General features: G+C 37.8%; 1 protein-coding gene across 4 annotated transcripts in view; it reads left to right on the top strand.

The window, feature by feature from the left end:
- Nrxn3 (neurexin 3) overlaps window positions 1–23,854 on the top strand; it is a 1,537,891-nt gene that overhangs the window by 1,489,292 nt on the left and 24,745 nt on the right. For 3 of the 4 annotated variants that reach the window (XM_055593211.1, XM_055593213.1, XM_055593212.1), the window contains one exon: window positions 2,460–2,547. In XM_055593211.1, coding sequence (XP_055449186.1) covers window positions 2,460–2,547 — 88 coding nt within the window. The remainder of the gene's footprint in view (window positions 1–2,459; window positions 2,548–23,854) is intronic. The other variant, XM_055593214.1, reaches the window with a different exon arrangement.

The raw sequence follows: 23,854 nt of genomic DNA, 5'->3' as shown, positions 1-23,854 counted from the left end.
TCTCTGTCCAAGAGTTAACATGTATTTCCTCCTCACCCTTCTTCCTTAAGTAGTGGGAAGTAGACTTGTATTAGGTGCCTTTAGAGGAAAATGCGTTAGGGAATGTAATTTCTCAGGCACGAAGTAGTTTCCCATGATACAGCTGATGGAACAGTACAAGTCAGGATTGCAGAATTACAGAAGGGGTCTTTTTTTCAGATTGTTTATTTTCTAACTTTCTGATGGAACAGAGATGAAGTATGTTTCTTTCAGACATAGAAGAAAGATCCCTAGTGTGACTTATGGGCCCTGCTCTGCACTTGAAAAAGTGAAATGAGTTACCTGATAGGTTTTTTTCCCACCTTTTTCTTTTCATTCCTGTGGTCCATGTGTGTATTTAAAATGAGGGTGTCTTCTGGAAACACTAACCACTTGAATTGTTATGCTGCTGTGTGTGTCTGCTATGACTGAAGAAACAAAGTATCCAGACTGCATGGCCCAAACAGTTAAATTGTATTCCCACAGAATTCTGAAGGCTGTTCAAGCCATGGTGTCCGCAAAGTCAGCATCTCTTGTGGCCCCTTTCCCTGACTTGTAGATACTCTTCTGTATGGGGAATTTCTACGTAGACCCCTCCCTTTCTATGTCTGTGTCCTCATTTCCGCTTTATATAGAAACACCAATGCTACTATATTCAGGTACATCCCAATGATATCATTTGAACTGAAGTATCTCATTAAGGCTTAAAGCCCAATGTTCAAATGAAGTCCTGTCCTGAGGTATTGGGGATCATAATTAAACCTATAATATCTAGTGGTTGTGAGCCTAGCTTTTGACAGCTGAGCCATCTCTCCAGCCCTCAACCTGTAATATTTATAGGACAGGCTATAGAAAGGGCTGGGATGTCCCACAAGCATATTGGCAATATATCTTATAAATCACCACTTTGTTTCTTACTAGCTGTGTGTCTTTCAGCAAGTCAGCTAAGCTCTCTGACTTCTAGTCTTTTTAAACACAACATCCCTGTCTCAATGGATGATTTGAGTAGTCGTGCCTGGAGAACAGCAGAACCAAAAATTCTGGGCACAAGGTGAGATTGATACTCCAAACAAGGACTGTATGGAGATGACCTAGAATCCATGCACAGAGGTAGCCCATGGCAGCTCAGTGTCCAAGAGGGTTCCCTAGGAATAGGAACAGGGACTGTCTCTGACATGAATTCATGGGCTGGCTCTTTGTTCACCTCCACCTGATGGGGGAGCAGCCTAACCAGGCCACAGAAGAAGCCAGTGAAGCCAGTATTGGTAGTCTAGGGTCAGATGGAAGGGGAGGAGGACCTTCCGTATCATTGGACTGAGGGAGGGGCATAGGAGAAGAAAAAGGAGGGAGGGTGGGATTAGGAGGGGGTGGGGGAGGAGGCTACATCTGGGATACAAAGTGAATAAACTGTAATTAATAAAAATAAAATTAAAATTAAAAAAGAATGCATACATATCAATCCTAGCAACCGACTTATAATACTTCTTCAAAAGCTTACCTTTTGTTCTTGAATATGGATCCAGACTTCAATAGGCTGGGGATAATAAAACAAGCAACTAGCTTAATGTTACGGACAATAAAAAAGAAATGAGTATATATTAAAAACCTACAAGGCACTGGGTATTTCTATATATAATGACCAAAATATATTTAGGGTTCAGGGTGTGTAAGTCATTTATTCCTTCATCGTTCTTTCACTAGTATCTGTTGCATTTGTAATTTCTGTTATGCATATTACTCATTCTCACTTACTATGTGGCAAGGGTCTATTTAACTGCCAATGGCCATGGTTCTGTGTTTTGCCTGTGATAAATTACATAGCATTGGGAAGTTTCTGCAGGATTAAAAATGGAATGGATTTAAGTTGAACTAGTGTTATGGTGAGAATTCGTTCTGCTCTCTTCAACAGGAGTCTTACCCCTGTCCTGTGTGCTATCACTCTGCTGGTCCTCATTACTAATTCAGCTAATTGCGGCAATTATGAGAAGGAATTGCTGCAAGTAAGAGAAGCTATTATGCTGTACTGAATGAATAGCATTCCTCAGTGTCCATTAGTTATACTGCCTATAGATTCACAGGCCCCCAACAGTGCACATGAGACCATGTGCCGTATGCTCTCAAATCACAAGGTCTGTAGCGTTGGCCGGGTCCTTCCAATGCCAGTTCTTTGTAACTCCTTTCCTTCTGATTCCTCATTCAGAAATCAGAGTGGACAGTAAAATGTTCTTTTCTGAAGTGGAAAAGGCTTTGCTCTCTGCAGCTAGTTTGATGGCTTCAGCTTTACAGGAGACCCACAAGGCAGTCCTGACCAGAGAAGAGAGAAATCAGGAATGGCGCGAGCGTACAATCAAAAAGATTTAATGTATTTGTATATGAGTGTCCTTATCTTCCTTTGTTTTCTCTCTTCCCTCTGCTCCTCCCTGTTCTGTTAACATCAATAGCCAACATCAGATGACCTTGTTTCATCTGCTGAATGTTCAAGTGATGATGAAGACTTTGTCGAATGTGAACCAAGTACAGGTAGGTCAGGTCAGTCTTGTTTTGCTTGCTTTTTTTATTTGCAAAAACGATAATACATACATATATGTGATTATACATGTGTTTTATATATATTATAGTGTGTTAATGTATGTGTATTTTCTATATCTATATATGTATTTGCATACATATATAAATGTTGACTTACCAACAAAAGCATCAAATCCCATGGAAAGAGAAATGAAACATTGGGAAATCTAAGTTTCTCATATCTAAAGAAAAACACAGAATATGTACCCCAACTTTGCACAATCAGGTCCCCAGATTGTGCACTGGAATCACTGCTGTCAATATTCAATTGCCAGTGGCAGCTATGAGACTGACAGGGGCAAAGAGCCTGCAAAGACTCCATTTGAAAGAGAATTTTGTATTTAAGTCATAACCTAGCACAGAGGCAAAAAAAAAAAAAAATGGTGGGTATTACATGAGTCTCAAGACTTGTTCTAACCATCACTGGCATAAGTAAGTAAATAACCGAAATTATTTTCCATGGGATTTCAACAGCAGTTAACATGGTGTTACGTTTATACTAATTTTGTTCATTATATGTCTAGAGAACTTATGAAATGATATAGTATAAGAAATGCAAAGTTAGTACCAAACCATGCCATGTCAACAGCTGTGATGCTTCAAAATGTATCGACTGCTGAAGTTGAACTGACTTCGGCATTGGAAATCTCAGTGTGTTCCCCATTTGGACCCAGATACATTTTGATATTTGCTGGTATCCCTTTATAGTGAGCTATATATGATATAATGTCCCGCAGTAACTGCCACCCCTGATTTTCTCCTCTCAAATTTCCCAAGTTGTCTGTTTTTAGATTTACTATAAGTTAAACATTTATATGTATATAATAGAGAACAGATATCATCGAATTTCTGTGTATATTAACTGAAAGTAAAAGCCTCCTCTCTTTTCAAAAAAGGCTAAAAGAAATAGATACAATTTCCACTTTGATCCTTTGGGTGACTTTATATTTTTTTTTAAAGGCAAGTCATTGTATGTTTTCTCTTTGTAATTGTGGAGAAAACTATGCTTCATAAGAAAAATAATATATCATAGATTTAAAACTTCATTTTCTTTCCCCAAAATGATTTGGAACAGTTCAGATTTTGGTAAATGCTGACTGCTTGGTTTCTTGCAAGTGGCTCTGGATTCAGGAAGTTCTATGGTCTTCTGACCTTAGTATCTTAAAGCTACATACCCATAATTTGACCTCACCACCCTAGAGAATGATTGTTCCTTAGGGAGCTTAGCTTTGTGAATGGAAGGTTAGTGGGACCTTGTTCATCAGATTTCTTTGGATGATTTGGGAATATAATAAGACACAAGTTTTTGTTTTAAGAAAGGAACCTCTTTATTTCATTTACTAACTACACGTTTCTAAACACTTAGTCACGACATGATGCATCGCTCTCCTCTAGTCCACTTTGTTCAAATGCTTTAATGCTTTACATAAGTGAGTTGCCATAAAATAGAGTAGTAAGCCTTGCTACATAAACCAGTTCTCCAATCTAATGTAATGCCATAAATTTGCTTTAAGACACCTGTGTGCTTTTGGGATGTGTTAAATGCTAAGAACCCAATGTATGTATGAAATAGAACCAATCAACAGTGCTTTCTGGTGGTTGGTTTATGATTCCTATGCTTTCGTTAGGATCATCCACCTATCCTCACTCTGCTTTTCTCCATTAATAGTAGCAATTACTGCATACGTAGCAATAATATCAAATCTCGTCATTATAACTCATTGAAAATAAAACCATAACCATTTTGAATTATTTTGTCATCTTTCCCCTAATTATGCTCTCTCAAAAATCGTCCGCATATCTCCTTCCATAAGATATAGGACAGTTCACATATCAGAACCACGAGGCCCACAGATCCCCAGACTAAGAGCAGTCATTAGTACCTTTTGATGTTGAATTTGAATAGTCCAACACTGAATGGTCCCAAAGTAAGTTTTTCTTGCTTTTTAGTGATCACAAATATGTTTTATTTGATTCAAATTCAGAGGATATAAATCCAAAGACATTATTTTTTTTAATAGGAAAAAACAGCTTCAACAAGAGCTGACATGAACTGCTTGGTAGAAACTATTATTGAAACTCTGTGCCTGGAATACTGTAACTCACCTTGTTTGAAGAATAAATATATTTTCTTTCTAATTTTATTTCCTGCTTAATGGGCTGCTGGTGAGTGGCTTGGGTATACGGAGAAATGTGTCAGAGGTGTATTTTGTATAAGAAGAGAATAGGTGTCCCTACTGAGCCCGTGGAAGAAGAGGTTCACCCTGGACATGTGATTGACACTGAGAGAGTTACCAGATATCAAACCTTCTTGCATATCACCTGACAATGAGCTCCATAGACTTATTCTCCAACGACAATAGCTAGAAACACATGTCTAAATAGCATCCAGTATGAGATAACTCCAAGAGATATTAATAAACGAAAATCTGACACTAAGTTATTCCAAGCTCTACAATTTGATAGAGGCTTTATTTGCTGGAACACACAGAACTGAAAGGTTAAGATCATGATTTCCTAAACAAAGAGTGAAAAAAACACTAGAGTCCAGACACTATAGATGATAAAAGCACAAATGTGCTAGTCACTGAGCTTCAAGTGTGTTAGTTATAACCTTTTTGTTTATAAATATATATCATTAATTTTTGCAAGTTTGAAGAGTTAGTACCATACATTTTTATTACAAAGAAGTAAAATTTTAATTATTTATTTGTTTAATTTTAGAAAGACCTTTATAAAGAGAGACATTGTTGTTTAATGAAATCATAATTAAATTTCACTATTCAACTGACCATTTTGCGGGTAGAATAGTAAATGCCTAGACAAAATACTATGGTAATAATTGAGTATCAGTGTTCTTCAAAAAACTTTGAGTAATTGGAAAATGTAAATTATCTGAGATTAATGTTATGGCTATAGAAAGAAGAATGTAAATAGATGAAAATTTTCTAAATTTAGTTAAACATTTTGGCTGTGGATATTAGCCATTTATGCATACTTGAGTTGTAACAAAAGTCCAATATATGCAAAAGTTTTAACATTTATTTTAAGTTGCCATCCGTGACAATCTATAAATGAATGGAGTATGATCAGAGGACAATGATATTCCTATTAAATGCTCTGATTTTCTTCTTCATTAATACAGTGAGTGAGATATTTTTTTTTATATATAGCCCAAATCCAACACAAATTACTTTGTAAGCCATTTTAAACCCTTTCACCTTGGTGGAATGCTTTAAAATTTGAAGAATTTAATTTAAGTAATAAAGGTATAGAAATAGATTAATGAATTTTAGGTAACCAATGGCTCTTGAATAAAACATAAAATATACTGTCTGTGCATTGACTGCTATTATAGATTCCATTACATAAGTACATTTAATAACAAAAATTATAAAATAAAAAAATTAAAAATAAAATTTGTGTATTTAACTCCAATACCCAAGAGTTTGGAGGATGTTGAAGAACCCAAGGGAAGCATGAAATCGGCGAGTACAAGCTGTTCTGTTCAAAGACTGACAAATCACTTACTTGTATAATATTTTTGTGAGCCTCACTGTGTCAACACTAGAATGGGTGCTGAGAAAGCAAAGCTGATACCAGATACCACCCAGGAGTTCAGAGTTCACCGTCTGTTAGGAAAGGCAAGCGAGGAAAGAAAGAAGGAAAGCTGGGAAACAACGTGGCCATAGAGGAGAAATGCTGAGGATATTATCCACATTTCTGGGAGAGTCCTCTGGCACAGTGCATGGTGTCCCCCCTTTCAGCTCTGATTGAATCGACTCCAAGGAGCACACATGTGACCCTTAGCTTAGAGACTCAGAGCTTATCATTAATTGTGACTGCGAAAAAAAAAAAAATCAGTACTGCTCAGTGCTAAACATTTGAACTATATTTCTGCAAGATGATCTAGAACCAGGGTATATAAAGGTCGAGGCATAGGTGTTCATGTTAAAGAGAGAATTTCATGCCCAAATCAAGAACTTCCTGATTTCAAAAGCCAGTGCAAGTGGAAGCTAAGGAAAGAGCTTGCTGGAATCACTAAGCAAATTCTCCTCTGGATGTTTCCACAAATAAAGAGGAGTGGAGTATTAAAGAAAAACTTTTGTGGGTTGTTTTTCATTTAGTTTCTGTTCTGAATTATTTTCCTCCCATAAACCCTAAGTACATGCACTGTGTGTATATATAAATGCAGTGCGTTTGTGACAAAGTCTGGTTATGTTGTATATATATAGACATAGTCTAAATGACGTTAGACTAATGTAAGTGGAAAATAACAGCCCCTGCCATCAGTCCTGTGGTTACACAGAAATTCACACCATCAGTCTAAGCAGCATCAGCCAACATAGACATGCATGATACTGTTTTAACTTGATAAACCAAGCATGTTAACTTTTATTTAGGTTTTTGTTTTCTTCATCCTAGTTATAATGGTAATTTCATGATTCGGTTATCCTTGGGAAGGGTGGAAAGAAAAACACTATACAGATATATCTATCCATATATGCACACCCCTGTGTATATATATTAATAGATATGTATCGTGTATATTTCCAAAAACATTTTCTGTCGTTTCACCTCATCTTGTGCCGCATGAATTTTTGGTGGTTCAATTTATTTTGTTTTAATTCATATTTAGCTTTATGGCTATTTTAACTCATTGTTATACTTTTATGAATAATTATGATCATTATTTTTCAATACTGAGAAATATTCAGATACAAAAATCAAAAGGCAACAAAATCTTTTCTTGCCATCCTTGTGTTTACTGCCCCCTCCCTTCAGCACATCCCTTCAGTATTTTTCTAGAAGCAAAGCAAAGCTCAACAAACCCAAGAAAGTTGTGTACCAAAGAATGGAATACTGTATTTCCCTTCTTTCCTTCTATTCATATTTCCCTTTTGAGTTTCTTCCTTTCTCCCGTTTTTAATTTCTCCCTATATCTGCACAGACTATTTCCCTTCACTCTCCCTTTTAATGGTGCTGTAATTAATTTAAAAAGATACACAAAGGAGCCAGGGATGAAAAATAAAAAGAAAGACCTGCAGAAATGATAAACAAAAACATACCCTACCCCATAAATTTCAGATGGCATAAAAAGAATTTTATTGCAGATACAGAATGTGTGTTTTATCTTTTATTTCTGGACAAGCCTAAGACCATTGTGTGGCATGCCGTGACAGTTTTGCAGTACTCAACTAACCATGGCTTCCATCACCAGCGCATGAGCTGTTATGACGCCATCTTGTGTTTCATCCAAGTATCACATCCCAGCTAACCCAACAAGTCCCCTGTCTGAGTTGTGGGCATAACTTTCCTTTGCAGTTATAATGTCATGGGTTCTCACATTTGTGTTTATTTTTATTGGGCCCCTGAAGCCCTATGAGCTGCTCTGCCAGCATTTCTGTATGATTTTGTTCTGGTACCTTCTTTCCTTGGCATAGCAGTCAAGCATGTGTCTTTTGTCTGGCCATCTTGTCTTTGAGTCTACTGTCATGGTGTCGTTCTGTGATTCTGTTCTCTGTTTGTAATATGTGGTTTGAAGTCCTCTGCCTTTATTTATCCCTTGTTGTCTCTACTGCTAAACTTACCCCCAAGGAACTTCACAAAGAAGAAAAAAAATTTCCATTTGAGTTGTACGGCTGTTAACAATGATTTGCACCTGGAAGTCATAAGCTATACTTTTTCTCAACTAACAAGGGGAAACTTACAGTGGGAAACTACTATGAATGTTCAAACAACAATGAGAAACCCTTGTTGAATTTCTTAACATGATTAAATTGGCTTTTTTTAAGGTACTTGAAGGAAGTGCTAATTTCCTAAAGACTCTTTTCATAGGTCATCAGGCTCTAGTTAGAATCTTTTCTTCAGACACAGAATGAAAGAAGACTGGTTTGGAGAATGCTAGGAGAGAACATCCTTATGTCTGCTGCACAAAGCACAGCCTGCCCCTAACTTGGTGAGGCATTGGTGGAAATCTATCTATTGGTGGAAATCTATTCTATCCTAAAACAAACTTGTGCTTATATAACGTTATCATAAATCATAAATATGTTCAGCAAGATATCTACAGGTGGGGGAACCCAAGCTCTTTTGACTTACTGATTCCACCCATGTATATTGTGAGGTAAGATTACCTTTTGATCTTTCTATGTCAAACGATATATATTTTTATCTCATTTTATTTTTTTTAATTCATGGAAGCATTAAAGAGCCAACAGTTTTACTTGGACCTGAATTCTTTAACTCATCCTTTCAAATAACATGGCATGTCCACTAGTTCTGTTTCTGTAGATAGTCTAAATTCCGTGAGACAGATGTTGAAAAAAGTGCCCTGTCCACCATGCAGTAAGAGGCAGCTACACTCTATGGCTTTCCAGGCAACTTGGTGTATTACTTAGAAAGATTTAGGCATTTAATGTGGACAGTATGAAAATACATTATGTGAACAACATGATTTCCTTTTTCTTAAGGATTGAGTGAAAGAATCTGACATCAGAAGAGGTATGGTAGATGGAACTGGAAGGAGACAAGGGATGGGGATTCAGCAGGGATACAAAATGAATAAATTTTAATAAATAAATATATAAATAAAATTAAATTTAAAAATCTGACATCAATATAAAATGGTAGTAGCTGTTGGGAAGACTGGATTGAGTCTGAAGAAAAAGTGAACAAAGCCATTAGTTTATCCTGAGATATTGCAGAAAGGCTAGGAAAACTGATTGTTTTTCTAGGTTAAAATGAAAAAGAAGAATGAAGACAAAGAGGGTGAGAAGCTAAACAGAAGCTGCAGATGAAAGCATAATGAAAGGGAAACATAGAAGGAGCATGATAGAGGAAGGAAACAAGAAAAGGAGGATGAAAAGAGGGAGAGAGACAGACAGAGAAAGAAAGAGAGAATAAGCATTATTATAAGCCAAGTACAATAGTTTGCTGTAAATATTTTAATATTGGAGGCAGCAAGATTACTCAGTAGGTACAAATTCTTGCCACCAAGACTGACTGCCACAGTTCAGTCCATAGGCCCTCATGGTAAAAGGAGAGAACCAAGTCCTCTGATGTAATACTCAGACACCATGGCATTTGCACAACCACACACAGAAAAAAAAAAATAACCAAGGCACATGTGCACATACCTTCCCTCAGTGTTCGAATAAAGTGAATATAGTGTTTCTAGGTTTATATTGTGTAGCATATTTACACAGTGGGTGATTTCAAGCAACCATCATTAAATTCAGAATTGAGCAGCATTGCTAATTAATATAGTATGCAATTTTTTTAATCATACAAACAATACAGAGATCAGTAACTTCCAGAAAATGTATACTAATGAAATAGTGGAAGAGTGCTGAGTTTTAATTTTTGTATTGTATTTGTTTTAATGTCATATTTGTAAATTTATCGTTTTAATTTTGGAGAATGGTCATAATTTAATAACAAGCTTTCAAGATTCTTAAAAATGGAGCCATCAGTTGGGAACAAAGCCCTGGGACCCTTCCTAAGGGCCTGACCTGCCAGGTAAGCACCGGGCGCCAGCAGGCCATAGTTTCTTACGACCCATTGTTCCCGAAACTGTTTGCTTTGGGACACATCCGTGACCACCGATGTGACCACCGATGTTATCTTCGGGCCTTGTAACTCTTTAACCCACCTTCTTAGCCTTGGGAACTTCCCACCAAGGGCCTTGGTATTTTTCCACTACTACTTCCCTTTCTCGCCCCTCTCCCCCGCCCTGCCAGAACCACGTTTTAAAAGAAACACCAAAGTTCAATAAAGCTGACACTTGACCGGCAAAAAAAAAAAAAAAAAAAAAAAAAAAATGGAGCCATCAGGCTCATAAGCTAGCTCTAGAATATCACTGGCCCACTGTGTGAATGCATGGCTGAGTGTTTTACTTAAGCCTCACTTTAAGTTACTATGATAATGGGAATTATTGTGGTCACATCACACTTGAGGAAATCAGGGTTGGATGTTTTTCTTTGCCAAGAACACACACCTGTGCTTAAGTGGCAAGGCTAATAACAAAATTATGTTTGAAAACAGATAACAGGATCCACAAAAAAGCAATAAAATTCAGAATTAGCCTGTGATGATTTGTGTAGCCTAGCATGAGTACAGCTTCCCTGATGCCCCAATGAAGTCCTCACTTCATCAGTCTATGTGCAAAAGAAGGTTAAATGTACTGTGATGTTAGCAATGGTGAAATGAAGGGGGTGTAACAAAGCTACTTCTTGTATCTTGAAGAAAAATGCTAACACACACACACACACACACACACACACACACACCCATACACCCATATCTTCATGAAGATTTCTGCTTTGACTAATTTTGACCCTCAAAAGTGAGTTGTGAGGACTGGGGAGATAGCTCAGCCAATAAAATGCTTGTCTTCGGAGCACAGGGACATGAGTTTTAATCCCCAGAGCTCATGTAAAAAAAAAAAAAGAGAAATCTGGTCAAGGTGGTGAGGCCGTCAAGGTGGAGAAAAGCTGATCCCAGGGAATTACTGGAAGGCCAGTCTAGAGCCATCAGAGACCCTGCATCAAGACAGAAAGGAAAACATTAAGCAGTGCCTATTGTAGGGAGAATGACATCCGAGGTTGCTCTCTGTGCATTTGCACGTTCACATTTGAACATGGGTACGCGCGAATGTGGATTGCCCAGTGCTCCTCCTTTCCTGATGATGACCATAGACAGAATATTTCTCAGGCTTTCAAAATTCTGTTTCTTCTACTTTGAAAGTCGGTAGGAGATACTGTTCTCAGCACGGGACCGTAAACTGCAACGTGACTCCATTACTCAGTTGTGAAGTTTTCGGAACTTTTAAAGTGCAATGAATTTCATTTAGTTACAGCCGTCAGCGCATGTTAATTAAACAGCTGAGCCATGAAATATGTCAATGCCCTTTGCTTCCACATTTTCTCAGAGAGTAAACTAGTATATTAACATTTAAAACAGTGTGAGGATCATTGTACTGCAAAGAAAGACTGCAGCTTGTAGAAAGACCATTTTACGGCGGAAAAAAAAAATGTGTGAGAGATCCGGGAATTAAAAAGAAAGCATTGGGCCTTTTTAGTTCTTCTAATTTGACAAGCTAGATTCTCTGATTGGGTTTCCGAGAGTACAAACCGTTACCTTAATTTGATATGAGATTTAGTTGCCCTGTTGTCAACTTTCAGTGACAGCCAAGTAAAGTCCCTTGAAGGGATATCCAGACTCTCTGCTATGAATGTGCTACTTTTATACTTTTGATCCTTTGCTCAATGACTTATTCATTTACACTTACTGTTGTGATAGCGTAGTATAGTCTTAAGAAGTTTATATTTTAAATTCTGGAGTCCTAGCAGCAATCTCATAAAGATACATGACTATTACCATCTCCAGTTCGACTAGGTAAGGGCTAAACAAATGAACAAATGGCCAAGGTTACACAGTAAATAGAAAAACCAGAAATTAAAGCCATAGTAATCTATTTCTAGGGCCCTACACACTGGGCACGGCACTGTTCTGTTTTACATGCATTAACCATGTACGTGATGTAGCTATATGCCTCCCAGAGAACAGTGTAAGTCGGGTATTAAGCATATTCCATAACCAGGAAATAAGTGGCCATTGGGTTTATCACGGTGTACCACAGAGCAGTTACTTCATCGTGCAATTGTGATTTTTTTTCAAATAACAATGGTTGAGCTAAGCCACTGGGGGACGGAGAGGTGGCTCAGTCAGTAAAGTGCTTGTGGCAAAGCATGGGGACCTGCGTTTGGATCCCTGCCAGATACCTAAAGCGACACAAGCAGCATCGTGCTCCCATAATGCCAGTGCTAAAGAGATGGAAACAAGAATTTTAGGGCTTTCTGCCTAGTCATTTGGGCCAAATAAGTGCACTCCAGGGACAGTATGAATTGCCCATCTCAAAAACTAATGCAAAAAAGTGTTCAAGGAAGACACCTGAAGTTGACTTCCGGCCTCCATGTACACACACGCATGCACAAACACACACACACACACACACACACACACACACACACACACCTCTTGACATCTATGAAGTAACATTTAATCATCAAGGAGTAAGTAATACCAACATTTATGTGAAGGTCACTCCTCTTATGTCCTACATGATAATCTATGACCCAGAGTTTTTTGCTTATTATGATGTTTTTGGTCTTCTTGAAGAATGTCTGAGCTGACAGCAGCCAGATCTGACTGACTCCAGAAGTCTATGTAGAGTGGCTTAGTGAAAAATTTAGTAAGCAACTACGTATATATTTTTTGATTTCACAAATAATTATGCCCCTTGGAAGACTGTTTGAAATGATACGGCTAAGAGAAATGCTGACTGTGTATCCGAGAGGCTGTAGTTTTTACCTTAGGACCTTTCTGACTGCTAGGCTCTCTTGACATCTCTAAAATCAGGCAGTTCATTTTACTTTTTCTATGTTGCTTATTTCATTATATTACATCTCTACAGCTATAAAAAGACAAGATGGAAACAAACAAAACTTGGTGAAGCCCATGCATTTTCCATGTGAGAAAATATTTTTTAAGGAGTTTTCGAGTGCTAAAGAAAGCATCCCTTTAAAACTAGATTGGCTTTGGTTAGAATCTTCTTCCGAGGGAAATTGGGTATGCACAGCTTTGGGGGGTTCTAATTACAAGTTATATCAATCCTGGTGTACCCTGAAGTCAGTCCTGAAGTCAGTTCCTAAATAAGGGAGCTCTGTCCAGCTGAAATTTTTTGAGAACTCTCTGCCCTAGAATTTTTTCTGTATCTACACACTGAGCACAGACTCTATCTTTCCAAAACATAATGACAGCTCTGGTGCTATTTTGCCAAGTGTTCCGATTTTTCAGGTCAGTCACCCTGAGCAAAAGTCCCCAACTTTTTCCTGTAAGGAGCCAGAAAGTGAATACTCTAGTCTTTGGGAGTGTCACATGCCTGCTAAAAAACAGTAGGCTCTGTTGCTTTAACAATACAGAAACAGCCACAGACAGTACATGGACCAGCATAGCTGTGTTTCAGGAAGTCTCTTTTATCCTAACAACCAGCTTGCTGAACTGAATCTAGAGAAATGTGACAGGTTAAGAGGATCTGTATTGTTTTCAGCATAGAAATCTCTCTTCACTGTGAGAGAAATCAGCATACAGAATTGTATATGAATTGTATATGAATGTGTGACACTCAGGGAAAGACATTTTTTTTTTCAGCCTGTGCCTTGATTCCTGATATATTTGAGCCTACTTCTTGAAGAACTAGTTTTATAACTGTGGCTTCCCATAAACTCTCCAAATCGATAAAAAAAAAATGCTCAAAAGTTTATAATCTTTATGGTTCTAAAATTGTGTAAGTCCTGTGCCCTTTATAGTGGATCCTAATATGTGTGTGTGTGTGTGTGTGTGTGTGTGTGTGTGTGTGTGTGTGTGTGTGTGTGTGTTGAGTTTTCCACTGCATGCATGAAAATTCACAAGACAATACTAGACATTAGAAGATCATGTTTAAGGGCATTTCCTACTATTGTTTTACACATGCCATTATCTCATGATCCCTGGATTATCCATGTGTCTCTAAACCTTATCCTTATTTTTGCATAGCCATCTTGTGAGAGTCTTGCCTCCATTGGGACACCAGCTACTGTCTTCCCCTGTCAAGTTCCACAAGGAGCATTCTTGAAATCAGGCCCCCACACTGTGTCATGTTCTGATAATTCTTCCTTGGGCTTTGAATGTGGGTTATTGAGCTGACTGATGTCTAAATGACTGAGATGCAATATTTGCTGAGAACCACATCTCCTGAACACTTTGATTTATAGCTTTGTAAGTTTTATGGAAACAGTGAGAGAGGAAAAAAAAACCCAAGATTGTTCTTGCTAACACAGACAGGGAATGGGAAGTCCTTGCTGAATTGCCATCAAAAGCATGTGTTATATCTTAGCATCCTGGATGTACTAGGGTAAGTTATTACACAGTATGTGGCTGAGAGTGGCACCCTGTGTCTAGGTGAATAATACCCTCTGCCACCTGGCAGCAGATTAGGCTGGAGCAAACTAGAAAAATACAGGCTCAAAACCATCCTTTTGTAAAGTAATTCTTAGTTTCCTCGCCATCCTTAAAATTTGAAATCTGTAGAATGGCAATGTGAAAAACTCATGAGTGAACACTGTTAACTACGCTGTCAGTTCCTAGGACATCTTAGAGCCAGAAATAGGTAAGGTTGACACTTTGAAGTTTGGAAGCTCAGAAATGATGTTAGGTTCATTAGCACCACTACCTCTATGAGCACCACTACCTACCTCTTTGCTTTTGTGCCTAAAGTTGTAAGGCTCCAGAGGGCAAAGAGGAGAGAGGAAAAGAGGTGAAAACAGACAATAAAGAAGGAGGTATGGAAGTTAGTTTTTAATATCACCCAATTTGAAATCCACACTTTAATAAGACTCTGACATTGAGGAAATTAAACAATGTAAGACCCTCATGAAGGTAGACACACCATTGGCGGCCTGAGAGTGAATACCAAAAATAAAGTCATTTGTCTCCCATTATACTTGGTAATAATTTTGCAATTTTCCATGTGATTGCTTCAGTACATATTTGCTTATACATGCTCATTTTTAGTTTTTCCACAGCCCCCGCAGGTAAATTCCATCTTCAGGGCTAATTGGTGGAGTAGAGCAGTGTTGTGGTTTGAGTATGAAATCCCCCTTGAGTGTTCATATGTTGTGGCTTGGTCTCCTACTGACTGAACTATGGTGAGGCAACTTGATTATGAGGCCTGTTAGCTTCATCAGTGTGTAGTTTGTTGATGTGTTCCTAGATTAATGATCTATTAGAAAGTAGAGCCTTTGGGGAGGAAGAAGGTTATGGGGACATGGCTTTGGAGGGTGTATCTTAGTCCTTTGCAATCTGTCTGTGCCCCCAAGCTGCCTGGAGTTGAGTAGCTTTGCCCACCTAATGTTCTGCCCTGCTAGCCTAAAAACAAGAGTCAAGAAAACATGACATGAAACACCCTAAGCCACGAGCCAAAATAAATCATTCCTCCTTTAAAGAGTTTCTATCTGGTATTTTTCAAACAGTTGAAAATTTGACTAAAACAATCAAGATCATGTAAAATTAGAGTAGTATAAACTCTAGTAGAGGAATTGTGACTTCACTGAATGACATATAAATTATTTAAAAATTTCACTCCCTTTTGAAAAGATACTTTATTTTGAAGATCAAAACAACAAAAATAAAAGGTCAAGCAATTGTGCAGAAAGTGCACAATTTATCTATCTATCTATCTATCTATCTATCTATCTATCTATCTATCTATCCCTTCATAAATTTGGTTCCAGTTAAAGTGTCAGTTAGTGGTACTAAGAATCATATTAAGCTCACCAATAACTTTAAATCTTTAAATTTGAAAATTTTGGGTTTATTGTAACGATTTGGGTTTGAGTAACAACACTGAACTGCACAAACAAAATTTGATTTGCACAAGGTCATTGAACTAATTTGTAATGTTGTGGTAAATAAATCCATAATCCAAGTCATTTTACTGATTAAAATAAAACTCCAAACAATTTTACTGCAAACTTAGAAGGCATCCAATAGATAACTTAGAGGACAATTCGGTGCCTTTTTTTTTTCTTTTTTGGCATGGTTGATACACAGGAAAAGATGCTGTTGATCCCCTCAGGATCACATTCACAGCCTCATTGGTCATAAATGAAACTCAGAAATAACGGGTTAATGCTGAGGCAGTTAATGGAGCCAGAAGTTACCTGTGGGATAGACTCAATGCCCATATTCTAATCATGTTTCCTCATGGTCAGAATGTTACTATCCTACACAAAGGATGCAACATTAAAATGTTGCATTTACAATACACCTAAATTACTAACAATACTATAACCTATAACCTATGTCTTGTCAAGATCAGGCAGTGCAACTGAAGGACAAATATTTGTATCTGTGGCCAATAAAAAAAAAATTCAATTCTACTTTTCATTTGTATGCAGTCTGCTTTATGGCCTTCTCCTGTCTTGACTTCATTTGTTTACTTAGAGATTTGTTCTAGGTTCACTGCCAAATACCATTACGTGGCTTCCTTTATCACACGAATTGCTGAAGTAATTCTTTAGTGTATTTTTTTTTTACTGCAGTTCCAATTTTTAAATTGCCTACCATTCCCTCAGGGTCAGATGCTGCACAGATGCTGGCTTGTAACTATTGAACTTGATAAAGAGTTAACCCTATCAGCTCCTTTCATATCAACTATTTCCTTCTCTCTGTGTACTGGTTTCACTTACAAAAAGTGTAGACTTGCTTCAAGAAGGGTTAGTTGCCATATTGGACCTACTAAAATTCTACTCTTAGAAAAGGGTTTTGTTCAACAATGACACCCAAGGAATCAGCTCCACCTTTGGGATTATTTTCTCAGTCTTTGATCCAAATCAGGATAATTGCATTTAGTTATCCAGGTCCATGGCTTTCGAAGCACTCTTCCCCACACAATGGTCAAAGATGAAGGTGTAGACTGCTATGCTAACAAAAGCTTCTAGTCTGTGCTTCAGCACAGAAGATGGTTTCTCTTCTTAGGATTAACTGAAATTGTGGCAAGACAGAGGCCAAAATTGTGGCAGAGATATTCCAACATAATCTTTCCCATGAACACCTTCATTTAATAAGTGTGTATTAAGCATTTGCTGTGGATTAAGCATAAGAGAGACAGTGGGGATTCAAGAGTAAACAGAAACAGGGGTGAGCCTGGTGACTGTAATAGTGAAAACAGTCACATGATTAATCAAGTGATCTTCACACAAATGTGTGGTGACAATCTCTGATGATGAGTGCTGTGAAGCAGAGGCAGTTGGTGCTATGAAGCATATCGTAGTGGGACAGGTGACAAGGCAGGGGCTGACAGTGGGAGCAGGAAAAGCTCTGAGGAAATTATATTTGAGCTGAATAATCTGAGATAAGTGGGAATTAACCAAGCAAAGAGGAAGTTGAAAGCAGCTGATCTTGCAAGAAATTTTGAACATCGGAAAAAAATTCAATCAACTTGGAAAGGGAGTCTGCTGGAGGCAGCAAGAATCTCATAGGTTTTATCCAGGCATGAAGGGAAAAAACTCTAAATATCTCGTGTCCAGTCACATCTTTGAATAGACATAGATGAGGGCAACTTTGTTATTATCTCCAGGAGGGAAAGGAATGAACTTTGGGAAAAGTGGGGCTGGGTACCAATTTCTACCAATAGCATGGAAGGTGATAGGATTATATATCTTAGACTGGAAGAGTCGCCAATGCCATGTCCAGATTCTCAAATATTAGATGATACTTTGAAGTTTGGCATATGATCGCACATTATTTCTCTAGGCATTTTTTTCCAGTCTGGATATAGGAGACATCACTCAGGAGACTATGAAAGTCCTGGGCATGTTTACATTGTATTCCACCTCTTAGAGAACTGGTCATGCAACACTTTTTAAAGAAGCAAAAATGGCCTCCATGCTGTGTTAGAGATGAGAATTGCAAGAGACAAAGGAATAGAGATTACCTGTGCAATACCACACATCAAGGAAAAGACAGTAAGTACTTCCTCCCCATTACATCCCAGCCACCATAGTCATTATCAGTTATGGTATCAAATAAGAAACTTTAAAAGAGTTGAATGCCCCAGTGTGACTAATGATCCCAAGAGAAAGTAAATTTTTTAGATATTAATTCTGACTTACTAACATCCTACAACAAAAGCTTGAACTTATACTTTCTCTATACCTATAATAATAAAAAAAAAGCTCTCTGCTAAGACCATATATGGTAATGTAATGAAATATGCATTTTAACCCAGAAAGAAAATAACAGGGGATTTATTCCAGAGAGCCTATTCTTATACTGAAATTTTCTGCATCATGCTTTGGTATGCTAACAGCATCCCAGTACTGATTTGATATTTATAAAATTTCCATATCCATCAACTGGCGGGAACAGCAGGGCTTCTTGCTGTCATTATTCAGGCACGGTCACTTCCATATGTATATAACTTCTAATTCTGATTTTATTTTATAAGATTGCAATTCTTTACTATTTAGATTCTTTAAGTTTCATAGCTTCTTTTATGCAGTCAGTATCCAGTAGCTGTCAAGTTCAAGTTAAAAAATGAATTATTTTATTGCCCACACAATGATCAATATGTGTGCTATCACAAAAGCTTAGTTCTAGCCCCTGTTTCTTCAACTCTAAAAAATAAAGACTTCTCCAACGTTTACTCCAGCGAAAGAGATTGTGAGTGAGTGTGTTTTCAGTAAAATAGAACCATGTAATGGCAGGAACTTCATCTATACACCCAGCCTCCTGTGGCCGCAGAATCCATTGACTCTTTTATTATTATTATTAATATGAGTTTCCAGCCTAGCCACAGCACTGCTGACTGTATTTCATTACAATGCACTGCTTCATCCAACGTGCTCTGAATGAAGTAGATCTGCTGTGTGGCTTCAGGTTCAGGAACTTCCTCCAAACAGGGATTGTTTATCAGTCGGCAACATTCTTGGAGCATTTGAAAGCCCGGTGATGAAGTTCATTCAGTGGTATGGAAGTATGTGAGTGTGATGGCTGCTTCCTTCACAATGGTCTGGCATGGAAGGATGGAGAAGAGGCCATTGTATCCATACAAACTTGCCTCTACTGTGGCTTGTCCAGAGAAGTTGAATCATTTTAGGAGGGAGTTCTAATGAGCCTGTCTCTTAATTGCTTACTGTCTCTTAATTACTTTGTTGTAACTCTGTGAGACTCTTTGAAATGCTTGCAAAGAATAAGTTTGGGATTTTACAAGGACTAGTTCCATTTCTAGAAAGAAAAAGGGATGATGTTTTCTGCTCTATGCAGGATTTTTTCCTCTAGCCATAGAGTTTCACTGTAGAGCCAAGAAGCAGGATTGAGCCAGGGTGGGGGCCATGCCTCTTGCTTCTAAATAACGACAGTGATACCTTTTTCTCTTTCAGTTTTAGAACAGTAGTGAGTTTCTTTATGGAGGCAAACTCATCATGTTCCAAATTGTGTAACACGTCTAATAAAGGAAGTAAGAAAAAATTGGCCTGATATGCTGATTCATCAGCCTTATATTGCTATGACAAAATAACTGAGACTAAAAGCTTCAAGGGTAAAAAGGGATTATTTTGTCTGTGTTTCCAGAGATTTCAATCAATTGGAAATTGCCTGTAATTGCAGGGCAGCAGGGAGGCTAAGGTGAGGAAAAGATTATGGTGGAGAACATTAAAACACTAAAATTCTGCCTCATGTCATCTAGGCAGAGAGAGAGAAGGGATTCAGACCTAGGTCCCAATCTCCACTTCATAGACATGCTCCCAATGGCCCTGCCCTCCTTCCACTAAGCACCACCTCCTAAATATTCTGTTAGTCACATCTTGGAGCAGCAGCTGAGCCTCTAGCATATGGCCTTTTGGGCAACTGAATATCCAAACCATGAAAATAGTATGTCTTTTTGTTTTCTGCAGTTGTCTAACTAGAAAAGCGGGGGGAGGCTATGATGCTTACCAGGCTGTTGTCTTTCACTGAGCCTGAAAGTTAGGAATAACTTGCAAGCCAGGAGTCCTCTCAGACCCTGTCTAAAACCACTGTTCCAGGACAGAGAAAGGGGTTTCCAGTGACTACTCAATGGCACAAATGCACCCGATTCGCAGTGGAGGAAAACCTGTCTATCTTTAAAACAGAATTTGTGTCAACACAGACAGAAGCAAAATGACCTCTCTTTGGTCTAAAGGGGCTAAGCCACCATGTTTTACTACCCACCCCCTAATTCACTTACTCTATGAAAAGACTTGCTCAGGACAAGGTTCAGGACATTTGGGAACTTTCTGTGTTAACTAGTGTTGATTACAGGAAAACATGGTCAAGAACCCCAAGCCTCCTCTGTTCACTTCTCTTTCTCATTTGCTTCACATCAATTCATGAAATGGAGCAGAGGCTGAGTAAACTCACTGTTATTTCCTGATGACACAAGTATAAAATTGACGGATAAACTACAAGAAAGTTTTCATCCTGCTTGGGGAAGTGTTGATATGAGGGCTTTAAGGGTCGGCAGTCCTATTAAAGAGAAAGACCACCGGGGAATTATGAGGAAAAGAAAAATGGGGGAAATGTCTAGATTCTATTGGAAATTGAGGATGCTATGGGCATTTCAAGAAAAAATGCTTGCTTTCTTACCAGTTGAGCCACTTTGGTAAGAGAGGCTAAAAACTTTTTTTTTTTTCTCTGCAGCTTCCTTACATAGATCTGAGCTTTTATGTTTTGTGCATAATCTCATCAAGGTTCAGTGAGTCAGTGTTCTCCCATGAGAACTGGTCAATTACAAGAATGTTAACACAGAGTGCCGGGCTGGAGGGGTTCATGTGTGCAAGTTGGGAAGATGCTGGCTCTGGTGAGACAGAGCTATGCAGACTGTCCTGGGCACATGCTTGTGTACTGGGCAAGCTTGGGTACATCAGAAAGCTTGGAAGACATCTCTGGATTTCTCACAGCCCCCCCTTTTTTCTTGTGGGCCATGGCATTGTGGAATGTTTTATTTTTATCTTCAAGTGTGGGGGCTTCTAGCATCCTTTAATATGTCTGGGGGATGGAGCTATTTTGGTCACGCACAGCTCCTACACACTTAGAGATAGTGAAGATGAGTTCTGTTTGTCCCTATTACTCACCAGAGACTAAGCACTGATAATTTGGCTGCTGGCAGCATTTCACTGCAACAGCTAATAGAACATTTGGGAAGGATGCCAAAAGCAGCCAGATTGTATTAAGCACTTAAATTACTAGTTAAGATCAGTTCTGCAGTTTTGCAGACTTGAAGTCAGAAGCAGATCCACCTTCTAATTTGCAGCTTACTCTGTTGTTTATGTCTTCAGTTATTTCCTCCAGATATTTATTTCACAAGTGTAGTCTCTCTCTCTTTCTCTCTCTTTCTCTCTCTCTCTCTCTCTCTCATAGATATATGAGATATGTACATATTTGGGTGATTATATAAAACTTTGTACTACTATAGAATTCAACACAAATCTTCATGCAATTTCTTGGCTTCCACTTATTTTCATGCCCTTCTAATGCTTTCTTTGTCAGTGGCTTATACTTCAACAGAAACACTGAAGGAATCATGGTATGAAATATCTATTAAATTTCATTTTGGACCAAGCCAAAGGGGAGTAGAAATGTATACAGACTGTCAGTGTAGTCCTTACTATTCTCTATCTTGACCTTGACCAATGCTCTAAATACTCAGAATGTAATTTTGTTACCTCTAAATCACTGGTTCTAAACCGAGGGGGATGCTTGGAAATATGTGTAGGTATTTTGACTTTCTCAAGTAGAGAGAAGCTATTAGTACCCAACACAAAGAGACCAGGGACAGTGCTAAATATCCTGTCCCTCACAAGACAGCTACTGTGAAAGAAAACATCAATCATATTGATGTCTAGAAACTCCACCTTAAAATTTTCACCTTAAAATATAGTGATATGTACCCAAATAATCGCAAGATTATTGTAGGACTCAAACATATGTGAAATGTTCTTCCATGTCTAATAACAACACTGACTGGAATAGTACACAAGGACATCATCCACAATTCTTGAAAGAAAAATAATTTTTTTCTCTTAGATTAAAAGTTACATATGAAGTTATCAGTTAAGAGGTATTAAATTCACACACTCAACCTTGATCCCTATTTTATGGTTGCAACAAATTCTCTCAACATTAAAAAAAAAAAGCCAAAATATTAAATGGTATTAGAAAAAGCTCACCATTCAGTGACTAACACAGATAAAGAAAATTGGAATCCAAGTAACTAATAGGGTTCTGTATTAGTGTACAAGTGAGATGCAGCCTCTCTAATGGAAGCCAGCCTGAAATGATAAGTTGTTTGGATCTCATTAATTAGCATTCAGCGCTATTCGGTTTGCACCTGGAGTTGGGCTCACTCTATTGGGGCAGATGAGTATCAAACTCAACAACATCCAGCCACAATTTATTAGGAAAAAAAAAATATGTTCTACATCAGAGGCAACTTTTAATAATGGCCTTTCATATTAACTCAGATAACTGGAGATAGTAAAAAGAATAAATTAAATTCCAGCAGGCCAAGCTACAGCATCGGTACTAGGAGTAATAAAGCCTGTTCTCTTTGGGTGCTTCCTCTGTGAAGTCACTGCTTATCACACTTCTCCCTCACATGCCCCTGGAATAGACTAAAACAAAGGTTTTTAAAAAGTTGTCTTTAAAATAAAGACACCTCTTGAAAGTTTATCTTCACCAAGGTCCCTTTTAGATGGGATCCTGTTCGCTCTGCCACTCTATGAGCAGATCACCCATAGAAGTGCCAACTGATCAAAATTTTTATAGTCTTCAGTGGCATACACACTTTTTAAAAAAGGATTTAGGTTGGTTGCTCAGCAAAATAGCTAAATTGAATGATTATGCAAATATAGCACAGTATTATTTAATTGAGCTTTTGGAATGAAAAGTGACCCAGGTGTGCAAATTTCTTTGCAGTCTGGAGGAAGCACCTTCAAACACACACACACACACACACACACACACACACACACACATGCTAAATAACGGCATCTTGTAAGGACTAGAGGATGACAGTCCTGGCTGCCCTCCCGAGAAAATAAAAAGAAGAGAGCATGTGTGTTAGGGTCTATGCAGATGTCCAGGTTGTGATATAGAAAAAATAATCAGTGTATAAGAACAGTTTTATGTGAAAAACTATCCAAGCCTACTAGTTATATTAACACTTTATATTATATTCATGTATAAATTAATATATGTAATATAGCAATTATATATTATATAACAATTTATATATAATATTAATATAGATGAATCATAATAAATAATGTGATTATTTTAGCCCTTTAAGTGTGTAACTATGAAAGTATAGTAATCTGGGGAAATTTAATGTACCTCAGTAAGAAGCAAACTCCACTGCAAATGCTGCCATTCCACCCAAACTCATTCTCCATATATTTTTATTTCTCTTGCTGCCACCTCCCCTGACACAAGTATCCCAGGCACCTTCCTTCTACCTACAAAAGGAGCATAGGTAATAAGATACTGCATCTAATTAGAAGGTAGAATCACTTCTTCAATCCTTTCCATTTTTGAACCAGTTTTTTTTTTTTTTTTTTTTTTTTTACTGTAAATTATTATTTGCTCCTAGGCTTCACGACACAGCATTTTGTTTTGTTTTGTTTTGATTTGATTTGATTTTTTATAA

This window comes from Psammomys obesus, unplaced genomic scaffold (assembly GCF_907164565.1).
Source record: "Psammomys obesus unplaced genomic scaffold, mPsaObe1.curated_primary_1811, whole genome shotgun sequence".
Classification (NCBI taxonomy): Eukaryota; Metazoa; Chordata; class Mammalia; order Rodentia; family Muridae; genus Psammomys; species Psammomys obesus.
Note: the sequence above shows the minus strand (reverse complement) of the source record. Positions and strands in the feature narration are given on the sequence as shown.